The following is a 17,866-nucleotide window of genomic DNA, read 5'->3' as shown; positions in this document are numbered from 1 at the left end:
TTCATGATGAAGCTGGGGGAATTGGTGGCGCTTTGGAGATTGTTTTTGGTCGCTTGTCGTTGCCGTGACCGTGGCCTTGACCTGGCAAGCTATGAGCTGTGCAAAGAGTGTCTAAACTTGGGCCGGAGTTGACTGCTGTCTGGAGAGAGATTGCAGTGTGTGAAGCCGGACCTACTCAAGCGAAGAGAGACACACACCCACAGGCGTGCGTGCGCACACACACACACACACACACACACACACACACAATGATGCATACACAGACGCATATATACACACACTGACATGCTTACACACACAAAACTATCGGGGTCCCTCACATCACAACCTTCCAGATCCCTGTAAGTCCTAACGCCTTTGAAACCACCATAAGGCCATTTTGTTCTCTGGGCAGAGAGGTGAGTTTTGTTCTCTGGGTGAGAGTTCCTTCTAACAGTGTGTTCCAGTTTGAAGGATGGTTCTAGAACTTCACTGATATTCTGCAAGGTAAATATACAGGGGCCCCTATGTGTAGGGGATAGAGTTGATCTTACTTGCTATGTTAGCCCGGTCTAAAGGATCTTCATGCTTGCTACCATCTTTGTTCCAGAAATCGTTGATTTAAATTTTTACTTTTGCTTCCTTGATAGTTCAGTAGCAGAAGAGTAGGCATATCTCTCTCTGTAGCTTGCATTGTGATTGGCTCATATTGGTAAAAAGTTTTTTGTTGTAATATTTTTTTTTATGTGGTGTTTTTGTTTAGTTGGTTTGCTTCTGGTCTTGAATAATTTCCTGGGGGGGGGGGGGGGGGGGGGGGGATTAGACTTGCATGGAGGATGCTTGAAAACGCAATACAAATAAAATATCAAAAACAAACAAAAAAATGTAATAAAACCGGGAAAAAACACACATTAAGGCTGCAGGCTCCTTTAACCACTCAAGTCCTTTTCATTTTCACTCTTGTCAGGTCCAGCCAGAGACTGTGGGGACTTGTTTCATCCCTACCCCCTATAACCTGCACACCTCACCTCCCCCTGCTTGTCTCTGTGTCTAATGCTACTGCTTTGCCTTGTAGCTAACTGCAAAACCGCCAGTCCGCAACTGCTATACACATGTTGCCTTGTACGATCTCCATGAAGAATGCATGGTGTTCATCTGAATGTTGTTGTTTTTAGTTGAAGAAAATCGTTGTTTTGGTTTTGTTTTAAATGAAATAAAGAAGTGTGCATTTGAAAGGAGTGTATATTTAATGTTGCCAAAACAGTGCTAGGTTTTCTCCAGAGATTCAATATGAGGCAAGTGTGAAGGGTACATGGAGTTGAGAGTAAAACCATGTGCTGTCTCCCCAGTTGTTTAAGAAGGAGAAAAGTACCTCCCACATCTCCTCTCCAGGCCCTCTCATTGGCCTGTTTGTGTTTGTGCTCTAGGGATGGCGTGGGCGGGATGTAGTTTCACAACCAGCCACAACATTTTCATTAGTGCGATCTCCGTGTGTCTGTAAGGGACGCCATCATTCCCTACCAGATCATCCCCAAGTTCCGCTGTAACCTTAACTTAAAAAAAGCTTGTTAAACATGCAGCAGAATTACTTATTATTTTTATTTTTGAGCCTTTTAAAGCATGTCACCACAAATCCCACCCCAGTTCTCTAAAAGTGCCTTAAGTGATTTCTCTTTGGAGCGTTCGGCTCTATTAGGCCTGTAATGAGTGTTAGGAAGCCAGAAAGAGAGAGGCTTGGTTTGTCTGAATGGGATGGGAAGTTGAGCGAACCGGTTGTGCTTTATCTAAGGTGAGTGCTTGGGAACAGGGAGTGTCCTTGGCAACCCTGTTTACACCTCTGCCTCTGTGATGTCACATGGCAGCCATGTTGACGTCAGAGATGAGATCAGTAGCTGGCCAGTGTGGTAATGGAGATAATTCAGACAGCAGACATCTTGATTTAGATGAACGCGAGGGCCACCATCTTAAGTTGGTGATTTTAAAAACCCCTCGTGCTTGCAATTTGATTCTTTGTTTTAATCAGAAAATTGTTTCACTTTGTCGCTCGCCCCCACCTTTTTGCCTTGACTTGATTTAGTCATAAATCAGTGGGGTAACATTCCACAAAGAAGCATTCACGTGCACACCTTCTCACACACAGACACACAAGCGTGTTCATACACACTCACATACTCATGCGAGTGTGTGTAGCTGAAGTTGCTTACATTGCCATGATGCTGCCTTAAGGATGTGCCACACTGCTGTAATGTGTGTGAATTTTTTTTTTTTTCTTCTTCTTTCCCCTGAGTTCTGTTTTGCCTTTTGGTTTCTTTTTGTTCTTCTTGTTTTTGCGATTAGACTGAAAATGTTCGAATCAATGAAATAAATATTGTGAGAACAGTTTGTGTGACTCATTTGTGCGTGAATGTGTGTGTGGGGGGGATATTACAGAAACGTATAACTGGAATGGTAACATCCAGTTCTAGGACACATTTCTAAATTGATACTTTGACTGCCTCGCACCATGCCATTAGTCCATTAGTGATGATGTCACCTAGCATGTAGGGCTGTAGAACTTGTAGAACTCAAATGAGGTTCCAAATAAATAAAAACATACTCACACAAACACAGACAAGACTGAGCTAGGAGAAAGCCATTCAGAACAAACATGCACAAGTCCATATAAAAGAGGTCCCAGAGAACCGCCTCTCTCTGTCTCCATAACCTATTACAAGTGGATACAGGATATTAAAAAGGAAGTGGGCACAGGCTATCACAGGCACAATTTGCATACATCTGTGTGTGTGACTAATACAGGTTTGTTTTTATGTGTCTTATGTTTTGGCCAGCAAAGCCAGAAACACCTAGAACACAAGTCAGCTGCCCCAGACTGAAGACACACACACAGCGGTCTTCACACTTTGCCACATGTAATAAACTCACACACACACATGGTCATCCCACTTTGCCACACACACACACACACACACATGGCTCTAACCGGATATGTGGTCTGCCTCAGGTCAGCGGGGTGTGCTTACTGTGCAGAAAATGATCAGTGTATTGAAAGAAGGAAAGGGAAGTGGTGTGTGTGTGTGACTGCATTTCTTTTGAAAAGTGTTTCATAGGATGACCTACTTTTTGTTTTCAGAATATAATTTGTTTGTTGAATGTGTGCGTTCAGGTGTAGCTATAAGGGTGACCTTGCAAATTAAAGAAAAAAACGAACTCACCGGTTTATCAATCTGTTTATTTTTTTCTACAGGGATTCGTGGACTTCTGAAGATGTGGGATTTCATAGCTGTTTTCCAGTTGTTAGTTAAGCCACCATCCCCAGTTAAAACCTTGCCTTGTGTGTGCAAGCCTTTGAGTATTTCTCTTCTTTTGTGATTAGAATGTTACTACATGAAGGTTCTGTTTGATGATGAACGAGCTGAAGTGATACATTTTAAATGGCAGTCAGTGTGAATTCTAGATCTGAACGGCATAATTCTGGAATGACTTGCAAAAGAATTCACTCCACAAAGGGAGTTTGACTTGCAAAAGAATGACTTGCAAAAGAATTCACTCCACAAAGGGAGTCAGACAGACCAGAAAGCAAAAGCATCCTCTCTCTCTTTCCTTCTCACAGATTGTACACAAGATACAAGCTTACACTCCTTTGATATACTTAAGAATAGAATCCTGGTGACACACCAATATAAATACACATGGTCAATGATTCACGCTCACATACACAAGCCAATGCACACAAAAGCGTATATACCGCAGTCATAAAACTGCACAGCAATGCCCAACCTCGAAGAGATCCCTGTTGCAGCACAGTGAAGCATACACATCACACTAAACGTTTTCACGAAAGAACGCGACAACAGAACACAACTGGAGGCAGTGGATTTTCCACTGGGCCCATAGAAACAGATATCTGAATGCTGCACAGCCCCATCAACACAAACACACTGTCTCCAGGGAAATATACCAATACTGAAGCCACATACTCTGCACACCTAACTCAATTGCCCCACAGACAGAGCATAATCTGATAAGCAGTGCTGGACAAAGCACAGGATTCACCTCTTGTATGCATTGTGTGTGTGTGTGTGTGTGTGTGTGTGAGTGTGTGTGAGTGTGAGTGTGTGTCTTCCACCTATATATAAAGTGTACAAATTCTATTTGAGCTCATCTGACCTCTTTTCCGTTTTTAAATCTTAAAACTCTCACTGTGTGGTTCTTGAACACCACAGATCTTTATGAGTGAATGGAGCCTGTGCAAGACTTTCCACAAGATCCTCCCCTCAGTGTGTGTCTGTGTGTGTGTGTGTATGACTCCTCAGCACACGGTGAATGCCAGGGAAGTAACACACTGGTGTGGAAAATGGAGCCAGTGACAAAAGTGTGTGTGTGTGTGTGTACGTCAGCTGCGCTATCTCATGACTGTGACTGTCATTCTTGACATCACTGCTATTGGAACACCCTTTATTCTTTCCCTCAAATATGCAAGGGTTCACCCCTCATACTGTCATAAAATCCCCTCTGACATTCTTTTAGCTTTCTGTAAAGCTCCAAGTCTTTTCTGCTGTAGTAGCTGTAGAGGCTGAGGCAGTTTAACCAAAATACATTTTATTGCGTGTGTATGTGTCCATTGTATTTTTTTTTATAAACTTTTGGGGAACACTGCCATGAAAAACCAACGGTGTGAAGTAAAGAGCATTTAGAGGTGGTGAAGGATTTCTGTGCACTGGTGTAGTGGTCTCCTCTGACATTCTTTTAGCTTTCTGTAAAGCTCCAAGTCTTTACTGGTGTGGAGTCAGCTGAACTGACCAAAATACATTTTATAGGACTGTAGTTCAGAGCTTAATAATCAGGAAATATTCCGATATCCAAGCCTATTCGGTTCTGCTGAGACTAGTCCACATACACACACACACAGCTTTACCAAACGGTTTGGCAGACACACGATAGCCCTGAAACTACTATTTTTATCCCAGGGTGTGTTTGTATGGGTAGGCTGTGGTTTGTACACTGCTATGTGTGTGTGTGTGTGTGTGTGTGTGCATTTAAAAGAAGTCTACAGTCATTTCAGTGGTGTTTTTATTTAGAATAAAACATAAAATACACAATACTTAAAATAACAACTTTTGAACAGAATATAAAACACATTACATTGAGAATAATTTTAGAGCCCTTGGGATGTATCTTGTTAACTCACTTTCAATGGTAGTTGTCAATTCATCAAACACAAAGCCAGTGCCCTGTCTCCCTCACTCACACACAAAAACAAACAAACACACAAACTATGGCCCCTTGCTTGTGCATGTTGGAGGCCTTTACCTTCAATATGGCCATGTTATTATAGTGCAAAATGATTTGTGTGTGCGTGTGTGTATCCTAGTTTCCCATCAGCTTTCCCAAATGATGTCATCTTTGTGCAGATTCGAGTAGAGACTGTGTGATACACTATGTGGGCGTGTCTTCTTGGGGGAGGGGCTTAACTGTTGCAGCCCAGTCAACCCCACTTTCTTGACCTTTGACCCTGTGGGGCGCTGCTGCTTCTTGGGGCTCTGCGATGGCTGCCTCAGACTCTTCACCTTCAACAAACACAGAAGATTGACGTCACAAACACAAACACACACACTCTCACACACACACACACACTCGCACAAAGCAGTGCCTACTCACATTAACACCACTAGGCTATTATAAATGTCATACTTTCTTAATATTTACATGTATTCATTTAGGTGACGTTTTTATCCAAAGCAACGGACAGTACAGATCCTGAATTTCTGAGTATATCCTGTCCCTGTGTTCTTAGAGATAGGAATGGAACGTTTCTGGGACTGTGTTTGAGTTCAGTGTGTCACTGTTACTCCTGGCATTCTCTGCGTCATTAGACATCTACGGCATGATGGTGACCTGCTGATTCTTCTGACTCAAGGCCCGCTGATTATCACCCTCTCCTGTCAGACCTGAGATACTTAACCGGAGACTTTCTCTGTTTTAGTCAGGGAAGCTGATGAAGCTTTATGTGAAGCCATGCTCTCTCTCCCTTCATGGGCATTTTGGTAAAGAAAACCTTCCTGATTTTTTTCTCCATTTATCTGTGGTGCAAAATGACCATCACCTGCAAATAGACCATGCCTGCATATATACATGTACCATCTCAATCTTTCTGAAGCACACGCACACACACACTCACTCACTGTTTTCTGGTGTTTGCGCACTTGTGTGATCTGTGTGGCTTTCTCCTCCATCTTCATGACCAGTGCGTCCAGCTCCCTCTCCAGGTCCTCTCTCACTCGCCTGCTCTTAGTGTCTGAGATCTGGCATACCAGCTCCTGGTGCTCGCTGTGGCAGGAACACACACACACAAACACACAAACAGGAAACAGAAAAAGGTGTATTAGTGTATTCTGGCATAATCCACTTCATCACCAAAAGTCTCCAGTGAAATCTCTCCAAGAGGAGGCTAGAATGAGCGGACAGGGTTTTCCCTTCTGCAGTGGAAGTGTAGGTAAAACTCAGCACTGCCAACTACTGAATATATGATATGACTACATGATAGTACCACACTCAGCGTACACACTACCTCTCCCACACACTCTTCACACTTGGCCTCTGGTGCCACAGCCAATTTGCTTACACTGACATTTACAAGGATATTCATTTACAAGGTTCATCCTATACACTGTAACCAGTACAACTAGTCACATAATTGTTCTGCATCAGTGCCACTGATTAGTTTATGTAAGGATAGGCGCGCTCTACTTCCAAAATAAAGGCGATTTTAGGTGCGAGTGAAAAAGACTGTTAACTTAAAGTAGAAAAAACCGCACTCTCAAGCTTGTCTCATTGCTTATTTCGACCAGTTTATTCACAGACGCGTTTCGGCCTAAGCCATCGTCAGTGTGTGTGATTAGTTTATGTCATTAGCAGATAGTCCTCTGACAGACAGACTAGCTCTTACAAGCTCATGCGTCCCAGCTCGTCCTGCAGGGTCAGAAGCAACTGGGAGAGGCAGCCCAGGGGCGAGGCCTCTCTGCTGGGGGGCGACTGGTCAATCTGACCCCTGCTCCCCTCCGACCTCTGCCTGACCCTGGAGCCTGCTCGCCCTGGCGCGCGGCCCTCGCGCTCAAGTTGTCGCTGTCGCTCACACTCGCGCACGCGGCGGCCGCCCTCCTGCCATCCCTGCTGCTGCTGCTGCTGCTGCTGCTGCTGCTGCTGTTTGAGCAGATGGCACAGGCTCTGCAGGTTAGCACTCACAGAGTGACTGGGGCTGGTGGACTGACAGAAACCATGGAGAGGGAGAGACAGAGATAGAGAGAGAGAGAGACAGAGATAGAGAGGGAAAGACAGAGATAGAGAGAGAGGGAAAGAGAGAGAGAGGTTTAAACCCTCTTTATTAAACCGCTGTCACATGTTTTCACAAAGTTACATCATTATAACAACCCAAAACAACCCCCCAACTAAAAAGAAAATCCCCCCCTCACACCTTTAGAACCATATTGCCCTCATCAGTAACAGCACATACACTTGTGATCTTAGCTTTGCACAATGTTTTTTTGTTATTATATCATATTGTTAACCTCTAGGTGTGTGTGTGTGTGTGTACTTACAGTCCCTGCCACAAAAGGAGGACGTCTGGCAAAAGGCATCTTGGGAACTGATTCTGATTTCTGCAAAACAAAACAAATGCAATGAACAAACGAAACAAATCAAAAGCCTCAACAACATGGCCCCATAATAGTCTAGTAGCCAACTAGGTGTACCCGGAAATGTTGAGTACACCAAAGTTTTTTTGCAGAAATGTGAAGTATGGGTCCCCAGTATACAGAAACTGCCAGATGCTAATTTGCATATGTTGAGCAATTTGCATAATTAGCATTATTAGCTTAATCGTCCAATTTGACCACATATTTTGCCCTGTATGCCCAATTCCTACAATATTGGAGTCTTTTTATAGGTTTTAGAGGATGCTGAATTCAATTCTGGCACTTTCATACTTTAAAATAGTAATTGAATAACAAATTTGGATACATTTAGACACATTTGTTATTAATTTTGGATGAAATCTAAGGTTATTTTCATGGTAAACATAATAATCTTAGATTTCAGAATCATGAGTGCTCTTGTGAATGTTAAAGCATTTTTTTCAGGGTGTAGTGAAGCTGAATCCCCTCCTGATACTTGACTCCTGATTCAAATTTGCATTTCTGGAGGAAAAAGCATTGTGATTGCAATAAACTCCTTGGGGTTAAACACCCTGTTGCCTCATGTGAGCGGTGAAGCTGAGAAGGCCAGTCTGCTTGTGAGGTGGCTAGGGTGAACAGATGTCACCAGAGTCACAATGTAAACACTTTGATGGTGATTGGGTATCACTTCTGGCACACCCACTAAACGCGGTTAAACTACCTCAAAAACTGCTGGGCACCGGTGTGCATTGTAACCACCAACCACATGACGAACCGGTATGGAACGTAACTCTGTTGAAGTTTAAGTCGTTAGGGTCATGCCCGAAAGGCAGAAAGGCTGCCCAGGTTGGTCCGCAAGATCCAACGAGGACCCAGTTAAAACACCGCCAGACGCAAAAGTTAAAACTGAGTCTGGGCAACCCGTGTCAGCCCGCCAGACGCAAGACTAATCAAGAGGGCCTCACCTCTGCACCACAAAAAGCACACACTGGCTACCACCTTCAGGCAAACGGCTATGCCTCACAATTAATCAACAAAAGGCAGCCTCCTCATCTTCACTATCCTCGTCTGTTCTGTCATCATCTTCTCCAGATCCTTCATCACTCTCTTTGTGTTCTTGCTGTTGAGTGAGTATGTTGCAGCATATCCCATCATTGCCTTTGAAGGAACAATAACTGGTACAGGCCAGACCTGCAGCTGCACAGCTACACTTTGCTGATGTGCAAGGTTTAAACCCGGCTCTGCAACCACAGCTGACGACATCTAACAAAGCCGGAGGAGCAACTGGACTTGAATCCTGGGTGGGCATAATCAGTTCCTCTCCTTCCTTCAGGCCCATCTTCTTGTCCCATCCAAACAAAGTGACATCCACAGCCGGTGGATCAGCCTAGTCTGCTGCTTTCCATAAGAGCACCTGTAGGTGGGCACGTCTTCCATGAAGGTGCATATTACACTCTGTAGGAGGTAGTGTTTTCAGTGCTGGGGGCCTTTTGCGCTTTCGGTAAATGTCATACCGAGCTGCATCCAAGGTCACAGAGTTCCTGATTGTTGCTTTGGTGATCTGTAAATCTGTGGCTTCTGCCTCTCCAATACAATGGAGAAGCTTGCCAGGTACAACTGTCATGGCCTTGAGTGCAGATACCTTTCCCTTCCCAACAGGATATGAGGTGGTATCACATCCTGAAAGAGCATGCATGGCCAGAATGGAACAACAATGGTCACCCAGGTTCTTTGCAGTTGCATTTATGCTGAGAACAGTGCCATTCCATTTTTCCATCTGTAGGTTAGTTGTGATACCAGCCTTCCAACACCAATAAACCATAATCACAAAGACATCTGTGTCGTCACTAAGAATGTGAACAGTTGAAGCCCCATGTCTGACAGCATCTAACATGTAAGATTTACTGTAACTGATATATCAGCCTCATCATGAGTGTCAATGCTGTCAGCTTTACTGACCATCACGATCTTACATTGAAAGTACACAGGAGTTCGCTCAGCCTTTGCTTGTTGTGCTCGACTAGGTAGAGGTGTAGTCAATGAGAGCTTGTACTCTGTGGAGCTCTCCCCTGCTCTTCTTTGTCTCTCATGGTCCTTGGCTGACACCTGCAAATATTTTTGTCAAAGATGACAAATGTTTGGGTGTTGTAACAACTAAGCCGATGTCCCATGCTGGCTGCAAGATCTGCCACTGTCCCAGACGATGGCCAAACCACGTGATAAATGAGCTGAGATGCATCCACAATGACAACATCTGGTGGCTGGGGATTGCAAACTGGAATTCCAAGCTGCTGGACAAGCTCTGACATATTGTCCTTTCGGAGGCATCCATTGTCATCAATGATTGACAAGGGGACTGGGTTAAGCTCATATTTGAAGAGAGAAGAGAGCTCCACTTTTCTCTCGCCTCCTACCACCAACAATCGAGCAAATAATAACTCAAGGGGCCTCATTTATAAAAACGTACTTATGCACAGATTTGATCTTAGAGTGTTTGTGCGATCAAATCCACGTCTATCCCACAGTATCCTCACAATTTTAGAGCGGTCCTCAGCATCCAACTCCCGTAGTGCTTCACCTTCCTCTTTGTGTCTGTTGGACAGAGTCTTCTCTGATGCTACTTTATCACTGTACATGTCATCCAATGACTGAGAAAGATGTGAACATATGCCAAATGATTGGATGCAAACTGCAACCTGTTTAGGGTTGGTTGAAATACCCTTCATGCCGCCTGCTCCCTTCCCTTGCCTGATGCATGTCTGCTCCCCAAACATATCTGCACTCACTGCATGTGCACCATCTGAATGGCGGTGTCATGGCAAAAAGTGACCGGGTGCCAAAAAGAGCCCGGGTGATGTAATATTGGGATTCGAACGACTCTTGAGTGACAGTTGCTATACCAACGCTTAGCATTACGTAACCCGGACACTACGTAACCCGGGCACTTTTTGGTCAGTCTCAAGAGTCGTTCGAAAGCCATCAGCTACTTGTTAGTCACTTAATATTGTGCCTAAAACTATTAAGTATTCCGTTTTAGCTACACCTGCCGGTATCCTGTACATCAGAGGTCGCCAACCTGTCGATCGCGATCGACGTGTCGATCTCGAAGACCTTCCCTGTCGATCTCCAAATTATTTATTTTTTCAAATACAGAAAAAAAAAAAAAATTGAACATTTTCTGAAGTGTCTTCTGAAATGTTTTCTAACGGACTTCGGAAGACCAACGTCAGAAAAGATCTCCGCCTAATTCATGAACGCCAGCTATTTAAATCTGAGGATGTCCGTAGAGTTGATATGAACGTAATCACCAACGATTTCTCACAAATTCAGGCCTTCCCACTAAATGCCCCTTCTAAAACAGCTTGCACACTGCCCCGTCAAACGCCAACATTCTTCAACAAACGCCAACAAGCACCGACAGTTGGGTCAGTGTGCGCCAGCAGTTGGTGTTTGTTGGTCATTGTCAGGTACTGTCGAAGAGTTCAACATGTTCAGTCGGATTGGGTAAAGTTGCAGAATGTCTGACCAATGTAGAGAGATTTCCAACAGTCTGACAGCTCGCAACTAGGCTCAACTCGCGTGCATAACATCCTCGAGCTCTCTTGGATGTCGTTGTTATCTTGATTATCGGCCAGTTTGTTAAATAAACCGATATCCTAAGTCTATTTATAGATTAACGTTATGTATTAGCTTACCCAAATGAACGGTTTTCGAGACAGATATTTGTCGACGACTCGTTTAACACTGCAACGTGTTTCTAAATATTAATATTAATGTTAAAGGTGACGTTACATGAGTACGTTTGCGCTTATGTTAGTTATCTGCCACTCCCACTTCATTCCAATTACCGTGTTGGTTTTCGAAATATTAATATGCACGCATACTGTCGTATTCAAAGTTTTGGCACCCTCTGAGGCTGCATGATAATTTACTCTGTCTTCACCAAAAAAAGATCACAGTGGTATATTATTCATTTTCTATTTAACACTGAGTACTGGGGTGTTTTCCAGACAAAGATATTTAGTGTAGCAGTATTTGAAATTAAATCAAATGTGAAAAATAGGCTGTGCAAATATTTAGGCACCCTAATCATTTTCATGATTTGATTACCTGTAACTACTCAATACTGAATAATTGCAACACATAATTAGTCTGATTAGCTTGTTAAGCCTTCAATTCCATAGAAAGGTCCATTCAATCATTAGAAAAACTATCTAAGGTAGCCAATTGCAAGATGTGCTTCTCCTTGATTCTCCTCTGAAGAGTGGCAACATGGGGGCCTCAAAACAACTGTCAAATGATCTGAAAACAAAGATTGTCAGTGTTGTTTTGTAACTTGAGTTGATAAATAAAGCAGTTCATATCCAGCCTGCTCATTGCAAATGTGTTTTTTCTTGTTCATATTGTGTGCGGTTAACAACTATTTTCCTTTTTATGTTGCACTGAAATTAAGTGATTTAGTGTGTTCTTGGTCACATCAATTTGAAAGCTGGACCAAAGTGTTTAATTTCACTCAATTACAATTAGGCTAAATAAAAAGTTAAGTTGTAAGTACAGTCTGGACAGTCTTTTTCTCTCAACGCCTCAATAGGTAGATCTTGCCTGTCACCAAGGCAGAGTTTGTGATCTTTGGCCAAAAAAGTTTGGTGACCACTGCTGTACATCAACATTTGCAGTCAATACTACTTTTTGAATCGCTATATATTGTGGCTAAACACATTTTTACCCGGTAAATAAAGTGTTCCATTTTAGCCGTTTACATCATCATTTGCATTTCAATTGAAATTGTTTAGAGTAGAAATTCGTTTTTATAAAAAGGAGAAAATATACTGATATACGGTGCTTGTTTATCTACCGTTTTAGCAAGCCAGCCAGTTAATTTGCTAACATATTAAATAATATACGGTGCTTGTTCTACCTTTTTAGCAGGCCAGCCAGTTAATTTGCTCACATCTTAAATAATATACGGTACGGTGCTTGTTCATATACCTTTTAAGCAAGCTAGCCAGTTCATTTAATAACATCTTAAATAATATATGGTGCTTGTTCATCTACCTTTTAAGCAAGCCAGCAAGTTAATTTGCTAACATCCTAAATACTATACGGTGCTTGTTCATCTACCTTTTTAGCAAGCCAGCCAGTTCATTTGCTAACATCTTAAATAATATACGGTGCTTGTTCATCTACCTTTTTAGCAAGCCTGCCAGTTCATTTGCTAACATCTTAAATAATTTAAGATCTACCATTATTTGTTGATATAGGCCTATTTAGAAAAAAACTTGGGAGAGTTCATACTAGCTTGCTAGCTATACACTAAGCAAAATAATGTGCCCCAGCCAAAGGAGGAATTGCTAATTGCTAACGAGATGCTAGCGGCGATTTAACCGGTTGAAATTTCCTTACTTTGACACTATAACAAACTTGTGAGTCAACAACTTTCCTAACACAGTCAAACATCAAGCACATGGTTTATTGCAGGTAAAATACAGGCAAGCTGGTCTCAGGTAGCGAAGTATAATGCGAGATGCTCTGGGGTAAATCGCGTTATTGAGGTAGTCTGACTTCCAAAAAGAGCCCGGGTGACGTAATGCTAACGTTGGTATAGCAACTGTCACTCAAGAGTCGTTCGAAAGCCAATATTACATCACCCGGGCACTTTTTGGCACCCGGGCTCTTTTTACCATGACAGCGGCACACATGACTTCCGGAAAGAAGGTCATCTTTTGCAATGGAAGAAAGGTGCTTCATTTCACGTATATGTCAAGTTATCCATCTGGACTATGCTCCCTTGCTTTACAACATGCTTATTACAACAGCTTATTTGCATAAAAACATGACCGTACCTCATGTAAAATGTAAACAAATGTAGGTGATCAACATTCACATCAAAGAGTAGGAGCTCTTGTGATTCTGGAATGTGAGTTTATTGTGTTCACCATGAAAATAACCTTATATTTCATCCGAAATTAATCAAAAACCTGTCTAAATGTATCCAAAATTGTTATGCAATTACCATTTTGATGTCTGAAAGTACCAGAATTAAATTCAGCATCCTCTACAACCTCTAAAAAGACTCCAATATTGTAGAAATTGGTCACACAGTGCAAAATATGTGGTCAAATTGGACGATTAAGCTAAAAATGCTAATTATGCTAATTATGCAAATTGCTCAACAGTTGTAAATTAGCATCCGGCAGTTTCTGTATACTGGGGACCCATACTTCACATTTCTGCAAAAAAACTTTGGTGTACTCAACATTTCCGGGTTCACAATGGGGCCCTATGGGCTGGCTACTAGACTATAAGGCACTGTATCAATGTGGGGGAAAGCCTTCCTCTTGCAATGCTGTATGGCAGCTCCCCCTAGTGACCATTTCCTGCTAATACGCCACTAGGAGTAAAGCATGCAGATGGGGATAATAATGAATTTCTGAATTTGCCTGCAAGGCTGATAGAAAGCAAGTGAACTGAATGCAGAAAGAGTGAGAGAGAATAAGAGATCAAGCTGTACCTTGATGGGTAACTTTTCCTTCTTTTTCTTGGATGGCTTAGACGCAGCCACTGATGCTGACTGCATGAGAAGATTCACCTGTAGTTCTCTCTCGAGCTGAAGTAAACATCATTCATTTGTTGTTAATAAGGTTGTATGTGTATACGTTTACACCACACATCAATCTATCTGTTTACGGCAGATTCTGAATTGTGGAACTCTCTGTGTCTTATTCCATGGTGTGTCGGAAGTGCAGTCAAAAGTTACTCAAAACAACTTCGGAGAAACAAAGACGCCTGTTTAGCTCTCTACTTAGACAAATCCATCACTTTATTACATCAACATTACAGGGCAATACAGCCCACGGTGTGCTTTATCTCCATCTAGACCACTACACCAGTGCACAGAAATCCTTCACCACCTCTAAATGGTCTTTACTTCACACCATTGGCTTTTCATGGCAGTGTTCCCCCCAAATTTGACAATCAAAAAATACAATGGATGGATGCACACACACACTTGTATATATATATCTATGTGTGTATGTATGATGTAAGTATTTAGTGTTTACACATCAAACCTCGTCAGCTTTCTGTTGGATGAGTTTGCGTTCCTTTTCCTCTTCCTGTAGCTTCTCCTCCAGCAACTGGATCTTCCTCTACACACACACACACACACACACACACACACAATAAGTGAGTGATAACATAAGGTCAGTGGCTTTGCAAGATAAGGGAGAGTGATGCTAGTACTACAGCAGACAGTCTCTATATGTGTGTGTGTGTGTGTGTGTGTGTGTGTGTGTACCTCCGCCAAAGACTGTGTGTTGGTGAGCTTAACACACTCCATTTCCAGTTTCTCCAGTTTGTTTAGCTGCAAATGGATGTCATCTATAGAGTTGTCCTTCTGTAAACAACACACATACACAGTGGGGAAAATAAGTATTTGACCCCCTGCCGATTTTGCAAGTTTGGCCACTTGCAAAGAAATGCGTGCTCTATAATTGTAATGGTAGGTCTATTTTAACAGTGAGAGACAGAATATCAACAAAAACATCTAGAAAACGGCATTTTATAACAGTTATGAATTGATTTGCATTTGATCGCGGACAATTGGTAAGTAACAGGAGGATTGGTAACACACTTTAGGCATTTGTTACATCTAGAGCTAACATATCTAAAGTTCTGTTTAAATTGAAGTAGTGACTAAAAATTAAATACAAAGTCACTGTGCATCCTTGTACAGATGAGCTCTTACCTGTGCCTTTTTCTCAGTAGGCATGTGTGCACGTCTCTCTGCAGATGTGTGTGTCTTAGCAGGAGGGGGTGTATGTGACACCTCCCCAGCACTCTCAAGCGTCTTCTTCATGTAGTCCAGCTGCTTCTCCAACAGGGAGCAGCGGCTCTCAGTGGACTGAAGCTGTGTGACAAGCTCTATGGCGCGCACACACACACACACACACACACACACACACACACACACACACACACACACACACACACACACACACACACACACACACACACACACACACACACACACACACACACACACACACACACACACACACACACACACACACAAACTGCACTCAGTCCAACTGTTCCAATAGGTCAACATGAACATTTAATCCAAACGTGTGAGCTGACTAGGTTGCTTGCCAACCGTATTTTGTATAGTATATAGGTTACATATACATTATATGTGTTACACTATATATGTATTTTGGCAATATATTTGGGAACGCTGTGCAGTAAAGGCTGTTCCTGTTGGGTTTGGGCCCAGTTCACAGTGTCATGCAGGAAGTCCTCCATACATGGATGTAGAGAACAAAACACAGACTCTTACCCATCCGGTGCTTGCTGTTTGGGTCGCCCCTTGTGCGTGGTTGTTCCTGCGCTCTGATACTGCCGGCTGCAGTGGTGGCTCTGCTGCTAGCGCTGCTGCTGGCGTGCTTCTGCGTGACCTCAGCGAAGTGCTGCACGTTCTTTTCAGCCTGCGCCCGCTCCAGCTCCAGGCGCCGCATCTTCTCCTGCAGCGTGCGCAACGCAGCGATCACTGCTGCCAAACACACAAGCATGCATGAGTGATTGCGAAGTGACTGCTGGAGTGTTTAGACATCTTGTTGTTATTGTAGTTTGTTAATTTGTAGGTGTGGACGCTTCCAGTACACATAATCTGATAACACATAAACCAAAATGAAACTGCAAGACGGTATTCCAAATCCAACAAAATTAAATAAGTATCAGTAGGATGTTTGTATCAGGATTATATTTGGGAAGGAAGTGGTTGATTCACATTTACAACCATATAGTTGCTCATGTCAAAATACTGTGCTACTAAGGAACTACTAAGCATCAGGAAATCAGAGGTGAGGTAAATTACAGCAAATTAACATCGTTTCATCACTCACCTCCCCCATACCTTACTGCTCCTCAAAACTTAGAACGGGCAGTAACCATCCATTTCCATGAGCTAAACATGAGTGTAAGCATCATCACATATGTAAAGACATTGGAAGCATTTCTTGACTCCTTCATAATTCTGGCGTACCTCTGCTCCCTGAGTCTGGTGCACATCGGTATGTCTCTGCATCTATGTCCTGTAGTATCGTACCGCTTTTGGCTCTAGGCTCCACAGCCCCCCTCACAAATCCATGGCATGAGAGCTTCTCCGGTGGCAAGTAGAAACTACCCACATAGCTTTGCTTGGAGGGGGAGTCAAAGATGTTCTGAGAGGGGGAATGTAGTTATTGGACAATTCGATGGAGATGATCCGAACAAACATCAGCTATGAGCGCAGTTTAAAAAATAGCATAGTTAGCTAATATTACTAAAAACAACATTAGCCATGAACGTCAACAGCATCCTTCAACAACAGTATACATTCTGCTTCCATATTAACGTAAATGTAGCTAGCTCAGTAGGCTCAGAGACCGCCTAGAAATTATGTGGTACTACTGGTAGTGACATTCGGCAAAATACGTTCGCTATCGAGGGCTGGACAGGTTAACCTGGCCAGTTCACGTTGTCTGGCAAGCAAGTAACGTTAGAATAAAGGTAAGTTAACCACAGACAGCTCCCTACAACAAAGCACTTTAAGCAACGTTTTGTTTGACAAAAGAAGCTCAACTTTTAGTGAAAGTTCCCTCTCAGTTACTCTCACGTTAATAACATATGATGCATCTAGTTTCACCGCTAGTTTACCTCATGAACAGTCTTTGCTAACTAGAGATAACTAAAGTTAGCTAGCTAACAAGCTGGCAGTATCATGAAACACAGCCTTTTACTAAAAAAAACACTGATTGACTTCCCATAACAAAGCAGCCCCGTAAATCATATCCAATAACCTAGCTAACGTTAACCGTTTTAATGTGTGTGCTAGTTAACACAGATTGTGCTATCTATCTAGCAATGTTGTTATGCTAACGTTAACATGAGCATAGTACAATTATTTGCATATAAAATGGCTTTCATGGCCGACTGAGGATAACTGCACTCTCACCTGATCACGGAAGCTATCCATACGTTCTAAAATAATACTTTTGAGGGGATTATGTTAAATACCGCTAAATCATTGATAATATAACATACTATATTTTGTATGCTCTGGATTAGCACAGCTGTTTTTGACGTTCTGTTTTTAAAAATCCCTCCCTACTTGCCGCTCTGTGAAAATACTACTTCCGCCTGCGCACAACCTCTCCTGCGCAGCTCTGTGTTGGCGT

General features: G+C 42.7%; 1 protein-coding gene across 2 annotated transcripts; it reads right to left on the bottom strand.

Annotated features, from left to right (window-relative positions):
* Positions 1-5,035: 5,035 nt before the first annotated feature.
* On the bottom strand, positions 5,036-17,795 carry cep57l1 (centrosomal protein 57, like 1). 2 transcript variants are annotated; one of them, XM_031581914.2, is made up of 11 exons: positions 17,644-17,795; positions 16,693-16,870; positions 15,988-16,197; positions 15,397-15,572; positions 14,947-15,045; positions 14,720-14,797; positions 14,161-14,256; positions 7,575-7,634; positions 6,926-7,242; positions 6,162-6,306; positions 5,036-5,546 (listed from the first exon to the last, which is right to left on the bottom strand). In XM_031581914.2, exons 1-11 carry the CDS (start codon positions 17,662-17,664, stop codon positions 5,358-5,360), a joined length of 1,569 nt encoding a protein of 522 aa, XP_031437774.1. In that variant the 5' UTR covers positions 17,665-17,795; the 3' UTR covers positions 5,036-5,357. The 2 variants fall into 2 exon arrangements, with proteins under 2 accessions (XP_031437774.1, XP_012691016.2); XM_012835562.3 differs by having other exon boundaries at positions 15,988-16,200; positions 17,644-17,794.
* Positions 17,796-17,866: the final 71 nt, after the last annotated feature.

Source organism: Clupea harengus, chromosome 15 (genome assembly GCF_900700415.2).
Source record: "Clupea harengus chromosome 15, Ch_v2.0.2, whole genome shotgun sequence".
NCBI lineage: Eukaryota > Metazoa > Chordata > Actinopteri > Clupeiformes > Clupeidae > Clupea > Clupea harengus.
This window is presented reverse-complemented; position numbering and strand designations above follow the sequence as displayed.